This window comes from Grampus griseus (genome assembly GCF_964374135.1).
Source record: "Grampus griseus genome assembly, chromosome: 2".
NCBI lineage: Eukaryota > Metazoa > Chordata > Mammalia > Artiodactyla > Delphinidae > Grampus > Grampus griseus.
The window spans coordinates 31,102,664-31,121,702 of NC_139018.1; the positions used below are offsets into that span (position 1 = coordinate 31,102,664).

At 41.4% G+C, this 19,039-nt stretch overlaps 1 protein-coding gene across 8 annotated transcripts in view; it reads right to left on the reverse strand.

The window, feature by feature from the left end:
- Window positions 1-10,591: 10,591 nt before the first annotated feature.
- Window positions 10,592-19,039, reverse strand: part of PCNX1 (pecanex 1) — a 171,922-nt gene continuing 163,474 nt past the window's right edge. For 5 of the 8 annotated variants that reach the window (XM_082647372.1, XM_082647374.1, XM_082647373.1 and 2 more), the window contains 3 exons: window positions 17,539-17,981; window positions 16,983-17,123; window positions 11,571-16,795 (listed from right to left, as the gene is read on the reverse strand). In XM_082647372.1, the coding sequence (XP_082503498.1) occupies window positions 16,655-16,795; window positions 16,983-17,123; window positions 17,539-17,981 (725 nt within the window). In that variant the 3' untranslated portion in view covers window positions 11,571-16,654. Of the gene's footprint in view, window positions 10,715-11,570; window positions 16,796-16,982; window positions 17,124-17,538; window positions 17,982-19,039 lie in introns of those variants that run through there. The other 3 variants (XR_014296294.1, XR_014296295.1, XR_014296296.1) reach the window with 3 other exon arrangements.

Consider the following 19,039-nt stretch of genomic DNA (forward strand, 5'->3'; position numbering starts at 1 on the left):
GAGGGGCCTCGCAAACAGGCACGGGCATCAAGCAGTAAACGTGAATCCGGAAGCGCAGGCAGGGTAACTACCCCCAGGTAGTTTAACAGGCTCCGAGAGCCTTGTCATTTTGTTAGTTTTTGTTCCTCACACCTCTTCTGGCACGTGTGTCTCTGGGGCTCCAGCCCACCCAACACACCCCGGCCCTCGACGCCTCCCCAGCCTGGGCTGAGCGCCTGCTGCCATCTGGTGGCAGTTTACGTGAGGACACCAGTGAGGCAGCCGCTGCTTCCCCTTCCTATATTCTGTTTGCAGAGATGGGGAGCTTCCTTGGCATTTCCTTCACGGACAGAAGGAAAGGCCACTCGGCACGTCACTGCCGCGCTCCGTTGAGATGTCCTGTCCCCGCGCACAGCACAGTTCTGGGAGATGGGACACACGAGGGGGCGTGGGGAGGGGTGTCACCGCTGGTAGGGCAGGTCGCAACAGGATAGCTCTGTCCTTCCCAGCCCTCCAGGAAGCTGTCTCCTTTTCAGTCAGGGATCTGGGCACCTCTTGAGGGAGGAAAAATACAAGCTCCGAAGCTAATGGAAAAGCTCCAGCACATCGCAGGATTTATCTTCTTAGCCACACACCCACTCACGTTGCAGACCGAAATCCTGGCACGTCCAGACTCCTCCACTGGTGCGTGGTTTCAATTGTGAGCTCCTTGAGGTCAAGGACCTTTTGTGTCCATAATCTGTACGTAGCACAGGGCTGAGCACAGAGGGGGTATTAAATGTTTCTTCAGTGAAAGACCTCTATGCCATCAGGTCAGCATAACCTGTCAATTCATCTTCCGGAAGCCATTCTCTTGTCTGTAGCTCTCCTCTTTACCCCCAGGGTCAGTTGGTGCTATGTGCCACCCCTTGACCGCTCAAACCTAAGGCCCTCGCCAGGAACTGCCCTCCTTCCAAAGGAAGCTACTTAACCAAGGTTGAGTCTCCCCTGGGAGACCAGTCATATCCAGTAGCTAGTCAGTGCCGGCAGGGGCGGTTCCAGCCTCTGTACCTCAAACCGGGATAACTTGGACCATCGAAGCCCCAGAGCTTCCCGTGGGACAGGCTGAGGCCTTGGCTGTGACTGCATTGCAGCACACCTTCTCCCTCCGCCCACCACGCACCCTTCACCCCTCCTAGGCTGAGGGCTCTCGATGCACCAGAGAAAGACAGCAAGAGGCTGAGGACAATTACTTGCCTATTTAAGGCAAAGAGTCAATGTTAGAGGGGCCTCCTTGGTAGCATGTAGAGGTTCCTGTTCTCCTTCAGCGAGAGGGCAGAGCAGCTGAGGCCCGGCCCAGGACAGAACACGAAGGGAACAGAGCTCCAGAGAAGACTGGATTTTCGACTTAGCGGGTGTGCCATGCCAAGGACAGGGCCTGGCTGGGAAACAGGGGAGACTTGAGAGAGGGATTGTGACGTGTCTGGAGCTCCCTGTGAGACTGGCCGATGCCTCTGTTGTAACTGCACTGCAGGTCAACTTGACGCTCTTGACAACCTTGAAGCCCCAAATCCCCAAACACTGGCCTGCAGATGTGACCCGCTCTCCGCTGCTTGAAGATGACCCAAAGGCCACTCATCCCCTCCTACCTCCCCTCCTGGCTCCCTGGCCCATAACTGGTCAGGTCACAACATCACCTGGCCAGGGGTGCGCTGGGGCTGCTAGGGGAAGAAGAAGGGGCTAGGGGTTGAGGAGACCCGGCCGGTGTGAGCGGGCAGAGGCCAGGAGGCTGTATATGAGGCTGGATCTGGAGGGTGCTGAATCAAGAGAAACCGAATACGAAGTTGGAAAAGAGAGAGTTTATCAATATGAGACACTCTCCTATGACAGAAGATTGATATCCTGGCAAAGTCCCTAAAAGATTGTGCAAATATACTGCTCGGTTGGTTCCCAGAAGGCTGGAAAAAGCAATAATCCATACTAAGTAGAAGAGAAATGCCAGAATTGCCATGGTAAGTGGTAGAGAAGGAATCCAAGGCTCAGAGAAGTGAGCATGCTAAAATGGGTATGTTGCATAAAGTCAGAAAACCCACCAACTACATTCCACGGAAAGGAGGGCCAGCCTCCTATCACTTTGTTTAGCAAAATGGTAAGAAATGTGTTGGTGACAAGGGCACCAGCACGACTGAGAAAGGTTAGTGGGGGCTGTCGTCTGTGGGCCAGGGCTAATGCTAGAAGATGCTGTTATAGAGCAAGATTCCTTGATAGCAGTGGGATGATAGAGTCTCAAATTAAAAGAGGCCAGGAAGCACAAGGCATCAGAAGCAAGGTGGTTGCAATGATTGTGATAAGGAGCAAAGTCAGCATGACAGCTGGAAAGACTGACCCAGAGGGAACGTGGAAATGGTTAATAGAACATGGCATTCAGAAGGGCAAGATAGAGAAACAGGCACCAACAAGGGTATCATGCAATCTATACAATCAAAAGAAATCCAGGGGGCTTCCCTGGTGGCGCAGTGGTTGAGAGTCCGCCTGCCGATGCAGGGGACACGGGTTCATGCCCCGGTCGGGGAAGATCCCACATGCCGCAGAGCGCTCGGCCCGTGAGCCATGGACGCTGAGCCTGCACGTCCGGAGCCTGTGCTCCGCAATGGGAGAGGCCACAACAGTGAGAGGCCCGCGTAGCGCAAAAAAAAAAAAAAACAAAAAACAAGGAGGCTGAGGGAAGTACCCCAATAAGAACTTAAAATCTGTGGCCCAGTTTCTGGGTCTGGGCCAGCTTTCAGACCTGGAAGTCAGTGACTGAAGGAAAAGCTGGGCCTTCAGGAGGAAGGATCCTGCAATACCACAGCAGCATATACAGAATGATTCCCTCTGTTCTTCCCCAAGGGATCTATGGGCCAAGGTGAAAATCCGAGATTCTAATCACTGGTTGGACACAGAAACAGGATCTGAGGTCATGGATACTGGGCACCCAAAGCATCTTCATGATCCCTGTTAGAATGCGGGTTAGGGAGGCACATGAGAACCATATAAATAAAATACAAATAAAGTCCTAATGAAGGTCTGGTTTAGAGTGGGCCCACTGGGTCCACAGACCTGCCCAGTGTTTTATCCCTCATCCCTGAATGTATGATCAGAGAGGGCATACTTGGTAGTCAGGCAAACCAACTAGTCAACCACACTAGGGAAGGCCGAGTGGAAGAATATGAAACTCCCTCCGACCCCATCCCTCCACCCAAGACAATAAATCACAATACCTGTAGGGATGAGAAGAGATATAAAGGAGAGGGGTGGTGGCTCTCATATTCCCACCTGATTCACTAGTCAGGTCCCTACAAAAAACACAAATGCAAATTAACACTGCTTCAGGTACATGGTCACTCCGGTAAATGTATTCTTATCCATCTCTACTGAGAACGAAGGTCAGAAGCAGTCTGCATTCATGTGGGGTGGATAACACTGTACGTTTACGGTCTTCTGCCCTCCCTCAAAAGGCATGAAGGAAGCTGTGTAGACATGGTGCAGAAAATCACATTGGCCCCCTACATTGATGACATCACGCCGGTCAGACTGGATGATCAAGAAGGGGCAAGGATGGTAGGACATAAAGCCTATAAAAATTCAGGAGCCTGCTGGAACTTCCCCTTCAATGTAAAGGACTCATTTCTCCCATGACTAAAAAGGACTCAGAACGCCCATAGGTCAACATGGATTCTGAAGTCTGCTAAGTCCATTTGTGAGAACACTGCTCTGACCCATTTGCCGAGTCACATGGAAAGCTTTGAGTGGGGCCCAAAGGAGAATGACTCTGCAGCCAGTCCAGGACGTGGTGTAAGTGGTCTCGCCACTTGGTCCTTACAACCAGGTAGATCTTACGATATTTAAAGCATCTATGATGGGAAAAGATGCTGTGTAGGGTTTATGGTAAACCTAATTGGAGAATCACAATGCAAACTCATAGGATTCTGAAGTAAGGCCATGGCATTTATACCAGCTCCTGGTTTGCTGCTGGCCTTGGTAGAGAGTGCCTGGCTACGTGACTTGTCAGACATTAAGCCGTAAGCCTGCATAGGCTCAGTAGCAACCTATTTGAAAACGGAAGTGGTACACAGGGCATTGGACATGAGCAGGGAGAGGGGACACAGGTAGGCTGCATGAGTAGGCAGCCCAGGCTCCCCGCCATGTCATTCACTGCTGTTGCACGAGCTCAGCCCTATGGCTAAGGGCATGTGTCCCTTATAACCAACTTACAGAAGAGGAAAAAAGCCAAGTTTGGTTCACAGGTGGGTTCCTGTGGCAGGTAGATGCAAGCCAAAAATGGACTGTTGCTGCAACGCAGCCCCACTCGGGTGGCCCTTTAAGACAGCGGTGAAGGGAAATCACTGCAAGGCAAAAATCAGGCTATCCAGTCGTCCACTTTGTGTGGAATCAGAACGAGCCCAAGGTCAGAAAAAACATGAACAAATGGGAGTAGCAAATGGCTTGGCTGACTGGTCAAAGACCTAGGAGGAGAAAGATAAGGTGGTCAGGGACACAGGTTGGAGCACGTGGTTGGTCTACGGGAGTGGGCGTGGTGTATAAACATCTTTGAATGGTGTTCATGGCCACCAGAGAGCATCTACGATGGAAGAGGCACTAAACAACCAAGTGGTCCAAATGATTTGGGCAGTTGATACCTGCTATCTTCTTCATTAGTCACTCCTGTGCTGGCAAAATGTGTGCATGAAAGGAGTAGCCATGGTGGCAGCAATGGCAGATACACAGTGGGATTCCATTCACCAAGGATGGTCTAGCTACTGATATTGCCAGATGTTTAACCTGAGTGCTCGAGATCACTGCTGTATATGGTATATTGATTCAATACCCACCCCTCAAGGAGAAAAACCATCCACCTGATGGCAAGTGGACCCCTTCCACTCTAGGTGGGGCCGTCACTTATCTTGACTAGAATTGACACACATTATGAGAATCGGTCTTGCCTTCCTGCATGCAGGGTTTCAGCACTATGATCACATGAGGGTTTACAGAGTGTCAGACCCACTGAAACAGGATTCCATGTGGCACGGAATAGGACCGTGGGACTTTACAGCAAAGAGAGTGAAACAGTGGGCACACGGTCAGGGGATCTACTGGTCCTATCATGTACTGGAAAAGTTGCTGCTCTGATAGAACAATTAAGTGACATTTTAAATGTGCAGCTGAGGTGCCAGTTTGGAGATGATATCCTGTGAGGATGGGGCACCACCCACGCTCCAGGATTGCAGGATACATCCTAAATCAATGACCATTCTAGTGGTTCAGTGGCCCCAACTGGCGGAATACACCAGACTGGGAACCAACAAATAGAAATGGGAACGGTCCCGCTAACCATCTTTACCAATGACCCTCTTGGGGAACTTGTGCTTCCTAGTCCCACAACTTTAGGCTCAGCGGGTCTAAAGAACCTGGTTTCCAAAGGGAGAAATCTTCTGTCAGGGGATATAGCAAGAGTCCCATTCAACTGTAAGCTACGGCTATCACCCAGTCACTTTGGGTTCTTTGTGCAATGAGGCCAGTAGGCCCGAAAAGTCACCACCACGTTCTTTCCTTGGTGGAAAGGAAATTAGGAGAGGTGGGGCTGCTGTCTCGCAATGGTAGGAGGAGAGACACGCGGGGCATGCAGGTGATACACTGGAGTGTCTCTTGGTAATCCCTTGTCCAATTTAAATGGAAAATGGTCAGTCAGGTACAGCAGTCACTGCTTGAGAAGGGCCTGGTGACCAGAGGCTCAGAGCTCTCAAGGATAAGGGAGTCTGGGTCATCCCAGCAGGTAAGCCTAGCGGTAAGAGCAGGTAAGCACCTAGACTAGCAGAGGTGCTCGTCAGGAGAAATCTCAAAAGGGTGACAGAGGAGGGCGACACGTGGATGTGAGCAGGGCAAGAACTGCATTGGGCGCTGTGGTGCTCTGCCCAGATTCCACTTCAGGATGGACATAATGATCCCTATCCCAGCTGCCAGGAGTACTGCCGCCCCAAGGTGTGTCCTCAGAACATCTCAGAAGGGCTCCAGATCTTCCCATGGATTTTTAACTAAAGCCTTTGTTGTAACTGCATCAACAGTTCATCAATCCAGCTTCTCCTGCTCCCTCACCTATACTGTCCCTGAAGAGCACTCTCCAATAAACTGTGCAAAACCCCCAGCCTCAGAGTCTGCTAAGTAACGCCCTACGGTCAACACCTCAGTCCCAGCCAACACTGCCTCAAGGCTGAATCACAACAGCCTCCGAGGATGTCCTCAGGGCTTCCCTTGCAATTCAAATGTCCTGGACACCCCCCCCAGATCTTCTCCATCATGCCACTTATTATGTGGATTATCTCAGGCCAATTACTAAAAATAAGGTAGACAAAACTTGTATGCCAATGGAAAACTGCATCGTCTATAGCATACTTCTCTGTCTTATCAGGTTCTGATTCTGAGGGAGTTATTTTATAACTTTGTAAAATGTAGGTATTGAATAAGTCATGTAAATTCTGTCTCCTCTAGTAGAGGTTCAGTGGACAAAAAAACCAAAACAGTTTGTCTCCATTTCACAATTCATTTTTAACATTCTTTTACTCCACATACACTTGTGCCCTTTTCTAAAAAATTTAAATTTGAATGTGTTATAACGTGTGGTTAGTGCTTCAGATTAATGCATCAGATAAAGCCTTGAACACATGTAGTACATTTTTATACCTGAGGACCATGATTTTACCTTTTCCTTAAAATTATCTTTTAAGCCTCAATTTTCACATATGCAAGACAGTAAAAACATATGGCAGGTTTGTTGTGAATTTATCTGGCACAGTTTACTTCGATAAACACTTTCCAAAGAGAGTCATTACTGCTTTATATAGAGTCCTTTTGCTCAGATTTGCAATGGAAATATAATTTATTACTTTCCAGAATCTTTAATCTGGCAAGAGTTATCATATGCCAGCCCTTTGCCACAGACATGTCAGCATCTTGTTTTAATGTCTTTACACTATTAGATTGTGTCTAGTCAGTCTGTCAGTGTCATTTATCTTCCGTCCTTGAATACTGAATATTTTCAAGATAATTTACAACAATCCCTTTCAAGCTAAACAGATCCTGAATTTTAAACTTTTTAAAATTAGATTTTGCTTTTAATCTCTTAAAACACGTTTGCTCTTAGTTTAAAAGCTATGAGACATTTTCCCCTGCCCAAACTGATGGGTGTATTTGGAGAAAATAATTAAATTATTCTTAGTTGGACATGTAATGAAGCAGGAGGTGTAGTAAATCTGTGTCCTCTGAACTGTAAGATAAAGAGATTTTCCCATGTTTCAACTAGTGAACTTCACACCAGTGGGTTAGACCAATTCTCTGCAATCAAAGCAGGAAGGGCAAGGTGTTGAGTAATCCAATTAGAGCATCTCAGCAGAAGCAGAAGCTGAGTGTAACACAGGCGTATGGACACACCTGAAGGAAGAATGTGACAACAGAAGAAATGTGGTCTGCTTGGAGTCTAGAAAAAGGAAGCCAAAGATCAAAATTTGACAATGCTTACTGCAGAGTGAAAAAACTAAGACTGATGGACATAAATATTCCATCACTAAAAAAGTAGAAAAATTATAAAGCGTGCTTTTCCCAAGGCAGGAAAAAAAATGTTCAGAATTATAAAAAATGATGTTCCTTGTGCTCTTAATTCTATGTCCATAAACTAACTTCTGATGACCAAAGTGGCCTAACAGTTACCTTCTGATATGAGGCTGCGAGTGCCCTAATCTCCTAATCTGCCCTAATTGACTGAAAATGCCAGTCAATAAACTGGCATTTTCATCAACATATTGACCTTCTACTACTTTCATTATCATTAACTGCTTCTGAAGTTAATTCAGGTTCTGACAAAATCAAGTTTGAGTACTAACCCTAACCAACGCCAAAGCCAAGCATATCTGAACAGTCTGCCTCTCCAGAAACTCTCTCTCCACATTAATTCTAGCTCTTAAGTCATCTTCCTCCTTTACCTAAAACACACTCTGTGCAACTTTAGTTACAAAGGGATGCTAATGAAAACTTCATTATGAAAAAATGCATCCTAAATTTAACCTTATTCTTCACGTTCTCTAGAAGTGCAGGGGCTGAGGAGCTTGTATTTTTTAGGCCCAATACCCAGTTCTATGAGGCTTGCTGTGCTGGCCGTGGGCAGCTGGGCCAGTGCTTGCCTTGGTGGTGACACCTCACCATCTAATCACTGGAGACACCAGAGCTTTTCCTGCTTCAGTACTTGTCATTTCTTTGGCCCTCTCACCCATGGCCCACATAACCTGTAAGTTTTCTTTCTGACCTGCATACCCAGAGGGTGAACCAACACAGGTTGAGAAAGAGAGATGTTAACTAGAACACGTCAGAACTCGTGCAATTGGAGAGTTCTCTCGTTTCCAGAAAGGAAAAGATATTATCCAAGTGAAGTATTTTTTGCCTCCCGTCCTCTGGCCCCATATTTTTGAAAAAAAAAAAAAAAAAAAAAAGTAAGTCTAAGGTCTTACAAAATGAATTATAAGCCTCTGGACTGGATGGTTTTCAGTAAATAAACCATTTTATTTCTCCGAACACTCAACTCACTCAGCTCAGCAGATTAAGCTTTAAGAAACTACCACTTAGCAAATTTCAGTGAAGTAACAAAACAAGAATATTAACAATTATCTGAAAAGGCTATTCAAATATTCCTCTCTTTTCCAACTGCATATATGTATGAAGTCAGGTTTTCTTCATATCCTTCAATCAAAATAATGTAATGCAACACACTGTATGTAGCAGCAGATAGTTCAGATGTCTTATGCAATTTTTAAAATTTGGAAGCACTGTTTTAAATAAAAATGTTATGTTAACATGTAATGAGTTCATTATTTATTAATTCATTTAGAAATAACATCTTTAGTATTTGTTGTTTTAATTCCTAATGCAATAGATATCAGTAAATATAAGTATTTCTTACATAAAAAGAAGTTCTTTGGTAGCGGGGGGCTCAGTAATTTTTTTAAATGTCAAAGTATTCTGAGACCAAAAAGTTTGAGATGTGCAGTCCTAGAGAAATCCAACTTACCATAACTAACTAAAAAAGGAATAGGAAATCTGAGTAGTCCTTTAGAAACTGAACTCATCATTAAAAGCCTTTTCCTAAAGATCATCCTATGTCTAGGTGCTTACTTTTTTCTTTTTTTCCCCAACAAGTTTAGGAAGGAAATAATTTACATGGAGAAAAGCAGAAGCATGATGAGATGTAAGGCAGCCCCTCAGAAAAAAAGAGCAAACACTTGGACCTAGTCCACCTCAGTTTCTGCTGACTTTCTGTTCTAGGTCTGCTACAGATGCATCCTAAAAGAAACACCTTATTTTGTAGGTAGTCTGAGCCTTCGTTTCTTGAAAACAATACTCAAGTTCCAAAATGCTATGTACAGAACAGTTGCGGACATTGTGGCTAACTCCTTTGCACACATCGTATAGCAACCATGCTGTTTGCTGAGTGAACTCTGGGTTCCGGGCTAAGCTCTGATTTGTCTGAGCCAATCGTGGTGACTGTTCTTACCAGTGACCGGTTCAGAAAATCAGGACACAGGGACAGGTTAAGGATCTTGCATGTGTCAACTCTTACATTAATGAGATGCAAGGAGAAATATGCTCAGGCTTCTGGGAGATTTTCCCACTTAAGGGAGGTAACAGGAAGTGTTTTATTCTGAATGATAATGTGTATGGAGTGAGGTCTAGAAATAGACACCTAGTTCCAGTCTGAAAAGAAAGCCAGCATACACAGGAGGGCAGAGTTGAGAAAATTAGATACACGGAGCTGGAATAACATGATTAATCAATCCTGAAAGCCCAGTTTACCTTTCATTTTATAATGAGCCAATTTCCTGTTTCAGGAACTTTGAATTGGGGTTTTTCTTCCTTGCAACTGTAAGCATTCTAAGTAAATATTTTAGAACTATTTAAATAGTATCTTAATGCAATTGTACCAAAGGAGTCATCCCCAAATTTATAAGCTAGATAAATCTGCATTTTGTCTAAAAAAAAGATATACCTCACTTTAGCCATTTGTACTCCACTGTTGAGTTCCCACTGGGACATCCTGTGTTATTAACTAGTACACAACCGAGAAGTGGTGGGTGGTTTTTGAGAGCAAACCCATTAACAGTATTAAAAACGCTGCTTGGTATCTGATAAAATTCAGTGCTGGCCTGGGATGGTGACTATATGATAAAGACAAGTCAGGATGCTTGTGCTTCAGGATGGGACTGGCCTGGAGTATCCTTACATGGGCCCGGTTATTATGGATTCATACAATGTCCTTGGGAGCAAAAAGGAACCCTGGACTGAAAGATGACTTTTCCCTTTCAGCACAGTTTACTGGGCACTGAAACTGAATGGTTTCTTAAAAGGCTTTCAGATAAGACGGATTCACCTCTTACCACTTGCTGTTAATATATATCCTGAGAAATTACAGAGCGATCTAGGGATCCTCTTGTACCAAATTACATTTTTCGAAGCATGAAGTTCAATCATACTTAGTTTTCTTTAATAAGCACATATGAATGGGGGAAAAGGGGAATAAAACAAACGTTTTATATAGTAAGTGCTGAATGAATACCCCAATACCCCAAAAGCCATCATTTCGTCACGTCCTTACTTCACAAGGTGTGTTTTACCTTCCCCAGAGGAAAATGCACCTACATGGTGAGATTCATCGGTTACAGGCCAACATTTTCGGATCCTTTAGGAGAAAAAAAAATCCTAAGTAAACTGCACTTTACGAACAACGAAGAGCTTTTAGGGGACCCAAATTTCAGGTCAACTCCCTTTTGAATCTCTGGCTCTAAGATTAATGTAGATCACATACACAGAAAATCCCTTTCTTTGAAGATGTGTTTCATTTAACCAGCATGTTTCCTGTCACTAGAAAAAATACTGTCCTATAAGATCCTATAAGACTAAATGCCATTACATTTCTAGGTGTGCCACTGTGATCCTGGGCAGGAAGACAGCAAACTGTTTGGGACTCTGATGCCAATGGCACGTCACCTGCACCCTGCTGGCTTTGGTTGTTATTTATAGTTAAAATGACTCATTGAAGGATTAATAAGTGACTCAGTCAAGAGTATATCTATTATCATTGTAAGTCAGCTTCTTGAAGTATTATACATGAAATCAGTGGGTTAGTACACACACCAAGTTAGCATTTGTCTGATTTTGATGACTATAACCTGTATGTTCTGTACTGTAATTTAGTGTGATACAGTGAACATGTACGCATTTTCATCCATCATCCTACATGTTCCATCTGATATTATATCATTAATAGGACACATTCAGATAAGTTCAGAAGATGTAAACTACAACCTTTCTGCCAAGTGTGAAAAGCTATCCTTTTATTATGAAATTTATACATTTCTATTATAAGCTGAATCCCATGTTAATAGGCCAAAGCTTCTGTTTAAAATGATTATTTTCAGAACCAAGTACATGTTTTTAAAATATGCTAGGCAGAGCTTAATATGGTAAACTCTGATTTTTCTTAATTTGACAAAAATGGACAGAAGGCAAAATGAGAAAAAATTTATTTCCTCCGTGTTTTATCCACTGTCGATACTGTATCTTTGATGCAATATATTTGCAAAGAAAAAACAATCTCAGCTTTTAGTTTCCATTTTAAACATCTACCGTATTTACAAGCTGTTTAGAATAACAAACACTCAGACACGCGCGCACACACACACTCACAGACACACGTGAGTACATATATTCTTATCTCTGGTTTATACTGAATGCTGGTAGAGGCAATGAATACTTTCAGAGCCCATGATCAGAAAAGGGAAAACCATTCTCCTTTCTCCCACCTACCTTCCTGGAATCATTTTCAGTATTCTTTCTTCCATTTCCTCATGCAGAGCTCATTGCCAGACTTGTACAGGGTTAAGGTAATCATTTTTTACAATTTATTTTTACTTAAACTATAATAAACTTTAAAAAAGCATAAGCAGACATGATTTTTCCCCCATTTCTATTATTTTGGTTGTAGAATCAAGTTTCATATATAAAAAATCATGTTTAACCACAATTACGCTAAATCCAAGAGTCATCTGGAGCAGCCATCTCATTCTCCACTACTACTCTGCTTCGAATTCCAGGGTATCGCCCCATCTGTGCAGATACCACGCAGGAATTCATCCTTATCACAATCTTAGATGACCTTTCTTCCTTCTAGCTTGGATCCTCTGAATCATAAATTGTCAGGTGCAGAGCTGAAGCACAGAAAAAAGGTATAACCCTATATAATAGGTGTGCCTTAGAAGAGAGCTGTCATGTAACCTTGTGATGACACTCAGCTCTGGTCCCCCAAAGAATGTTATGCTGCTTCCATAAAACGGCAGATAATGAAGTTCAGTTCACAAATAGAACTTATTTTCTCTAATTCAGAAAGAATATGTGGCTGATAGGCAGTAAAGAGAAATTCTTATCACACATAATTCTTGACAAGATGACTCTGGAGAGGTGATTCAAAGCAGAAAATATACATCTGTTTCAAACAAAATTAATACTTCACTCACATACCTACCAGATCTATTTGTATAATAATTAACTTCTCTCCAATCACCTAAACAAATGAGAAGGACTAGGTATATATGAACCAGATTTTTTTAAAAAAATGAAGTGAAGAAAAGAGAGGCTGGTTTTTTAATACTTAATTTAAAAAAAAACTATACATATCCAACGTAATATTAAAATTTATGCTGCACAAATACAAGGTAATAGCTAATTTTCCTCTTTCTCCAGATAAATAAAACTCAATTTCCATATATGACTGAAACAGAAAGTTCAAAGTCCATTAATAGGCTCCAAGTATCATCTTAGCCTTGAATGACATCTTACCCTTGGTCTGTGTCCAAGCAAAGTAATTTTACGTGATTAAAATATACTACAAAAAATAACAAGAATGAATATTGAGGACTTTAAAAAAAAGGAGGGGCTGTGTCCATATGCATGAAAAAGTAATGAAAACAAACACTAAAGTCAATCACAATGCGGGCAGCCTTTTATAGTTTTGTAGCTAGTAAACATAAATGCAAAGAATTCTCATGCAAAATTATTGTTATCTTCTTCTCAAGTCACATATTTGGGAGGGAAGAGTTTTGAAAGAAAACAATAACCTTAGCCTCTGGGCAAATGTAAGTTTAAAAGACTCAGTTCTGGATGAATGGGACTCAGTGCAGCAATCCACCACATGAAGATTTCCTAAGCAGAGGCAGAAGGATGCTGCTCAGAAGCAAAGTGGGATTCATTAAGGCTAAGCTACCCTTGCTTAGATTTGAGGCTGTTTTTTCTTATATTTTCATATGAGATGGAAAAGTAAACTAACCCAGGAAGAAAAATACATCTTTTTAATGAGCTGTTGTTTCTTACGTAAAAACTTGTATTTTCACTGCCTGACATTTGGTACACAGAGTAATTTTCCATAGTTCACTCGGGAGAGAAATCTTGTCTGACTAATTCTGCTTCAAGGGTCTGTAGAAGTATCTCAGATTTACTTGAAATATTAAAAAAAAAAACAACTTCAAATCTAATGGAAGTTAATCTTCCAGTAATGGAAACTCAAAGAAGGCAGAACACTGATGAAGTCTGTTCGCTAATTTCCTGAAAGGTAATTAATCTCCTTTTACCTTAAAAATATAGAGCCTCACCACCTACTCTCCCAAGTCCCTTAAAGATCAACATCTTGTATTAATCTAGACTTTTGGAAAAATTATAGTTCTTTAGAAAAAAGTGAACATATAAAGTTTTATCAAGTATTGAAAAATGGTGTAAAAATAGGGCTTACACCAAGTTATAAACTGGAAGATTAACCAAAAATTTGAGTTATAAAATGATTTTTAACACTGAATAACAACAACAGCAAAAGAGCTAGGAATTTATAACTTATTCCAGAACTCTCTCTAAAGGGGGAAAAAGCAAAATCAAACAAGAAAAAACCCCGAAAGATATCAATAAAACTATTTAAAGCAAATGAAAAAAACTAGCGTTTTAATTACATATTTTTACTTTCAAATTATGGAACCCTGAACGTTTTGGCAACTGTGAACTAAAGATGCTAATGTGTGTATGCTGGAGTCTTATATACTAATCAAAAAGGCTAAGCAGGGAATCTAAATGAACAGCTCACTAATCTCCAAGGGGGTGTGGGGTGGCAGGGGACAGGGTTGAATAAGACATGTATAATCAACTTCATTAATGAAAGTGTGTATATTTCTATATTATACTTTAGTTCCAATTATTTTTAAGACATGACTCCTTCTTTAATTATCAATGCTTCCCCTGATGCAATTATTAGAAAAGTATTATGATTTTAAAAAGACTATATGTTTTAGTCTTAAACATTTGAAGTTCAGGTTTTTTCTTTTTCTCTGTGTAGGAAAACGAAGTATCTTCTATTTAAGACTGGAAAGGCTCCACTTATCTTCTCATCTAGGCAATGACCATGAAGAGATCATATTCATCTCAGAAAGGGAACAAGCAGCAGGGAGCATAATTCCTCTGAGAGGATTTTAGATAATACAGATAGACAAACAGATCATATATTCAGTTTCAGAAGAAAAAAGAAGAACCTGAACCTTAATGGCATATTGTAGATTTGCCAAAATAAGGCAAACACAGAACATAATGACAGCATCAGGAAAAATACATTTTAACTGGTCAATTTAGAAAGGGTACCTTTGTGTAAATGTTCAGTAAATCATCTGACAAAAAGTTTTTCAACAGTAAATTCTGCAAAGTGTGTGAAGTCTGGAAACCTCAACACAAGGCACATTGGCTCCTGAATACCCACAAAACTTTAAAATTGGAAAAAGGAAAAGTAAATCGGTTTTGGAGTGAAAATGCAATCAGAGGCTATATATTAGCTATTTACTTCCTTAGCTTTCATTCCCTCCACTGAAGTGTCATGTGATACTGTAAGATCTACATCAGAATTAGGAGGAAAAACAGCTTCTATCTCCTCTCACCTCATCAGAAGACACTTTAACCCCACGCTGCCCAATACGGTAACCACTAAGCACATGTGGCTAGCAAGTACCTGAAATACGGCTAGTACCACATGGTGAAATAGCAATACTTTGGATATAATGGACTAAACAAAATGTATGACTGAAATTAACTTCACCTGCTTCTTTTTACTTTCCATTCACGGGGGCAGAAAGATGGCTGCTCCTAAATGCTCAGATGTACAGTCTTCTTTGGAGTTTCACACAAAAGGAGAAAAATTTTCTGAAGGATTTAAAAAACGCCATATGTTGAAAATTAAATCTAAACTGCAGTTCCCACCTAGTCTAATTGTAAATCTGAGTTATATATTTCCCTGAATACATACATTAAAAAAAAAACCAATAAAATTTAAGTTATGAGACAACATATGAATTAAGTCAAGTTCATCACAGTTATAAATATTTCAAATTACAGCTACACACTATAAATCACAGGAAATAAAATTCAAGTAATAGAATAAGAAGAGAGGAGGAAAATAATAGGCAAAGTTTTAAAGAGGGATATAACAATAAGAACTGCACCATTTGGATAATTTTGTTTGAAAAACTTTTACTTGATTAACTGAACTGCATGTGAATAACTTCAAGAGCTAAGAACTCTTAAAATAAAAGGCAATCCATCCTTTCTTTAAATTCCAGGACGTTCACCTTCTTCTTTGAAAAGCAAAAGTATTTTCTTCCCAAAACTGACCCCAGCAGAACTTGCCCCAAGTGGGAGAAACAGGGTAGCTGGGACGCACACAGTGTTGGAGCCCATCTGAAATGTGGACACAGGAGCTGGCAGGAGTGTTCACGGGACTGAGTCACTGACTAACTGGCTCCAGGAAATGCCAGTGATGAAGCTACGTGTATCTTGAGATTAAGTATTCATTTTAAAGGAAACATCCAATGGACTGGCATGAAGTACAGACTACTAAAGAAAAATGAGCAGCACAGTTCCTGCTACGTATAAGGAAAGGGAAGGGGTTAATCCCAAAGGCAATTTAAATAATGGTATTTTATTTTTATATATATAAATAAATGTTCTGAGAAATCTCAGACTTTATAGTGCATTGTAAAAAATTAGTGCAGTTTTTTTCATTAAAGTTTTTAGCGCTCAAGGAATAAGATAAATCTATGTCTGTTCATAGTCTTTTTCACTGTACATTAAACTTTTATACTGCTATATGTCAAACTGAAGGTTTCTACACTTGTCTGTTTTTAAAAATCAAGGTAAATGGATTTCATGTTTTATGACAAAACATGGCAATTATTTTTGGCAAAAAAATTAGAAAAATATGAGATCATAGTTTAGAAAGCAAGAGTTTGTTGATTTAAAGCATAGGCAATGCATAGGAAAAAACTTTTTTTAAGGATGTATTTTAACAGAACTTTATCCTTCATGCACGATGTTTTCTCAGCAGCTAACTTAAAAAAATATTTCAGCTTTATTTGGGGATGGAGACAGTGACAGGAGTCAGGGTGAAGGGCAAAGGAGAGGTGCTTAACCAAGCCCACTCTATGTTCAAGTCTCTCCTACAGGATCAAAGGGATACCTGCAGGCATCTTCTGCTCGCTCCTCTTTTTTTCCAATCTCTTGGAATTTTGAGGGAAAAGAAATGAAGTTATAAAACACTGGCTCACACTTCAGCCCCAAGTTCTAGTACCCCAGTTTCGATTACAGTCACGTATTTATCTTCAATCTGAACCAGAAGTACTGTCTTGTCGATGTGGGATCTAGTACCTGGATCTCTGCTGCAAGGCACCCAACGGTGAATCACCTAATGATTCAGAATAAAACAAGCAGTTAGTGGCAGAGACCCTGAATACACTCACAGACTCTATCCTTAAGATTAGAGGTAGTAATTCAGTTTGGTAATTAAGCATAAGTACATAAATCAGCTAAAAACCAGGCATACCAGTCAGGCTACAAAAAAGTCAGAGCACCAGCTTCATAGGAGAACTTACGTGGCCTTCCATGCCCTCCTGGGGACTCCAGTCTTTCCAGCTGTTTCTCCCAGCTTTTAACCGAATACCCTCATCAGGCCACTGCAGCTCTTTCCTTTTTGACAGGTTGATCCCATCCAGAATCTGACTGGGATCCACAATCTGCAGTATAAATAAATATGGATCATTCATTCAAAAATGAATGAATGAATTCAAAAATTCACTTTCCCCTCGATGACAAATAATTATATAATCCCAAACAGAATTTCTTTCACTGACTATAACGGAATAAAAAACCACCTAAAGAGCCACCTGAACTCCTTTTAGCCTCCTAGGAGACCTTAACTGCAATGGCCACATAACCATGGCTGAAGAGGGAACAAATACCACCAGTGAAAAACTGCTTGCTTTCAGTTTTTATACTGGCAGAAACATTTTTTCAACATTCAAAACTGTTCTAGTCTTCAGACTAAGCAATATAAGGTGTGTCTTCACAAGAGTCCTTCACTCAAAAAAACAAGAAATAAAAACAAACAAGTAAGAGAAACAGTGCAAGAAGAACCGTGGGCTTACTCACCTGGACTCTGTAAATCACCTCCCCCTTTTTGGCATGGGAATTATTGGCAGGACTTAAGGTGTTGCCGGGCTGCGTATCAGCGGCACTGCTCTGACCACCGTCTGTCCCAAGAAAGCCCACGAGGGTGTGATGCTTGCAGGCTGGGATGCTTTGGCTGGAGCTGCTAGAGGAAGGCAGGCCATGCTGCACACAGGCCGGGCCGCTCTGACTGGAGGGTTCCATCTGGTTCACCACAGAGAGGCGGGACTGGATGGATGACGGTAAGTTGCGAAGCGATATCTGGCTGGTGGAAGAGCGCCGACAAGGCACAAATCCCGTGGTGGACATCCGGAGAGATGAGTGCCGGCTGCTATAGCAGTATGACGACTGGCTGGCTACAGAGGCCCGGGCAGGGGACTGCCGGACCAGGCTGGACTGCACAGAGTGAGAGCTGTGGCTAGCGGCTGGGGAGGGAGAAACAACAGCAGCGCTCCTTCTCAGTGGGATGACCCAAACACAACTGCTTCTTCAGTAGTTTCTAAGACTTTCTCCCTTAAGCCTCGCACCTTAAATTAGTTGGTGAATTTAATATTTATACCTAAAAATTTTAAAGTTGCCAAAAAGAGATAAATATCTGAGATCTATTTTCTTATGTGGTTTTTGTAACATAAATTCTATTTGCTGAAGCTTTTTAAAATTCAAATTCTGGGGCATAAAAAAATACAATTAAATAATTTATAGGAAATAGCAGGTATTTAGGTTGAGATAAATCCTAAAATTTCTTTCACTGAAATATTTCAGAATACATGAATATCTCATAGAAATGAGACAGTGAGAAATATTTATTAAGGATCTACTATGTGGCAAGCTCTGTAGCTACTATTTCTCAAAATACAGTATTAATGCCCTTTCAATCTATCCCAATGACAAGCTATACTACCTATAGAGGCACAGTGATGCCACACTGTAATATGCATGTACATTAAGGGATCACTACTGAATATGAATGATCAGTGATACTAAATAGTAGGTTATCCTGTGTCCTTTCTTCTAATGGCTCGATAGGGTTCTTCAGATTTGTGAAGAGTGATGTGAAGATTATTAGAAAATTATTATCAATTATATTGAAAAATAACTACATGTACTTTTTAATCTGAAAATAAAAAGAGCTAATCAATGTTAAAAGTAAAAGGTGTATATAAGAAGCACACTGGCAGTTTTAGGTTTTCACTCAGAAGTTAAAAAAGAACATAACAAAATGTTGATCACACACCTATTTAGAGTCTTAACAATTCCAGTGCCATTACATTTTTTTGAATCATTTTAAGTAAATGTTTTTAAAACTTCATCTGATCCATGCAAAAAGAGGGGGAAAGGACAGTGCTGGATCAACCGACCAGCCATCCAGGAACAGGTAAGATGTGAGTCCTGCTGTATGCCAGGTGGATTACAGCTCTCATATAAAAGACAAATTAGTAAAAGAATAGCTTCCTTTGGGATAAGGAAAAATTTCTTAAATAGG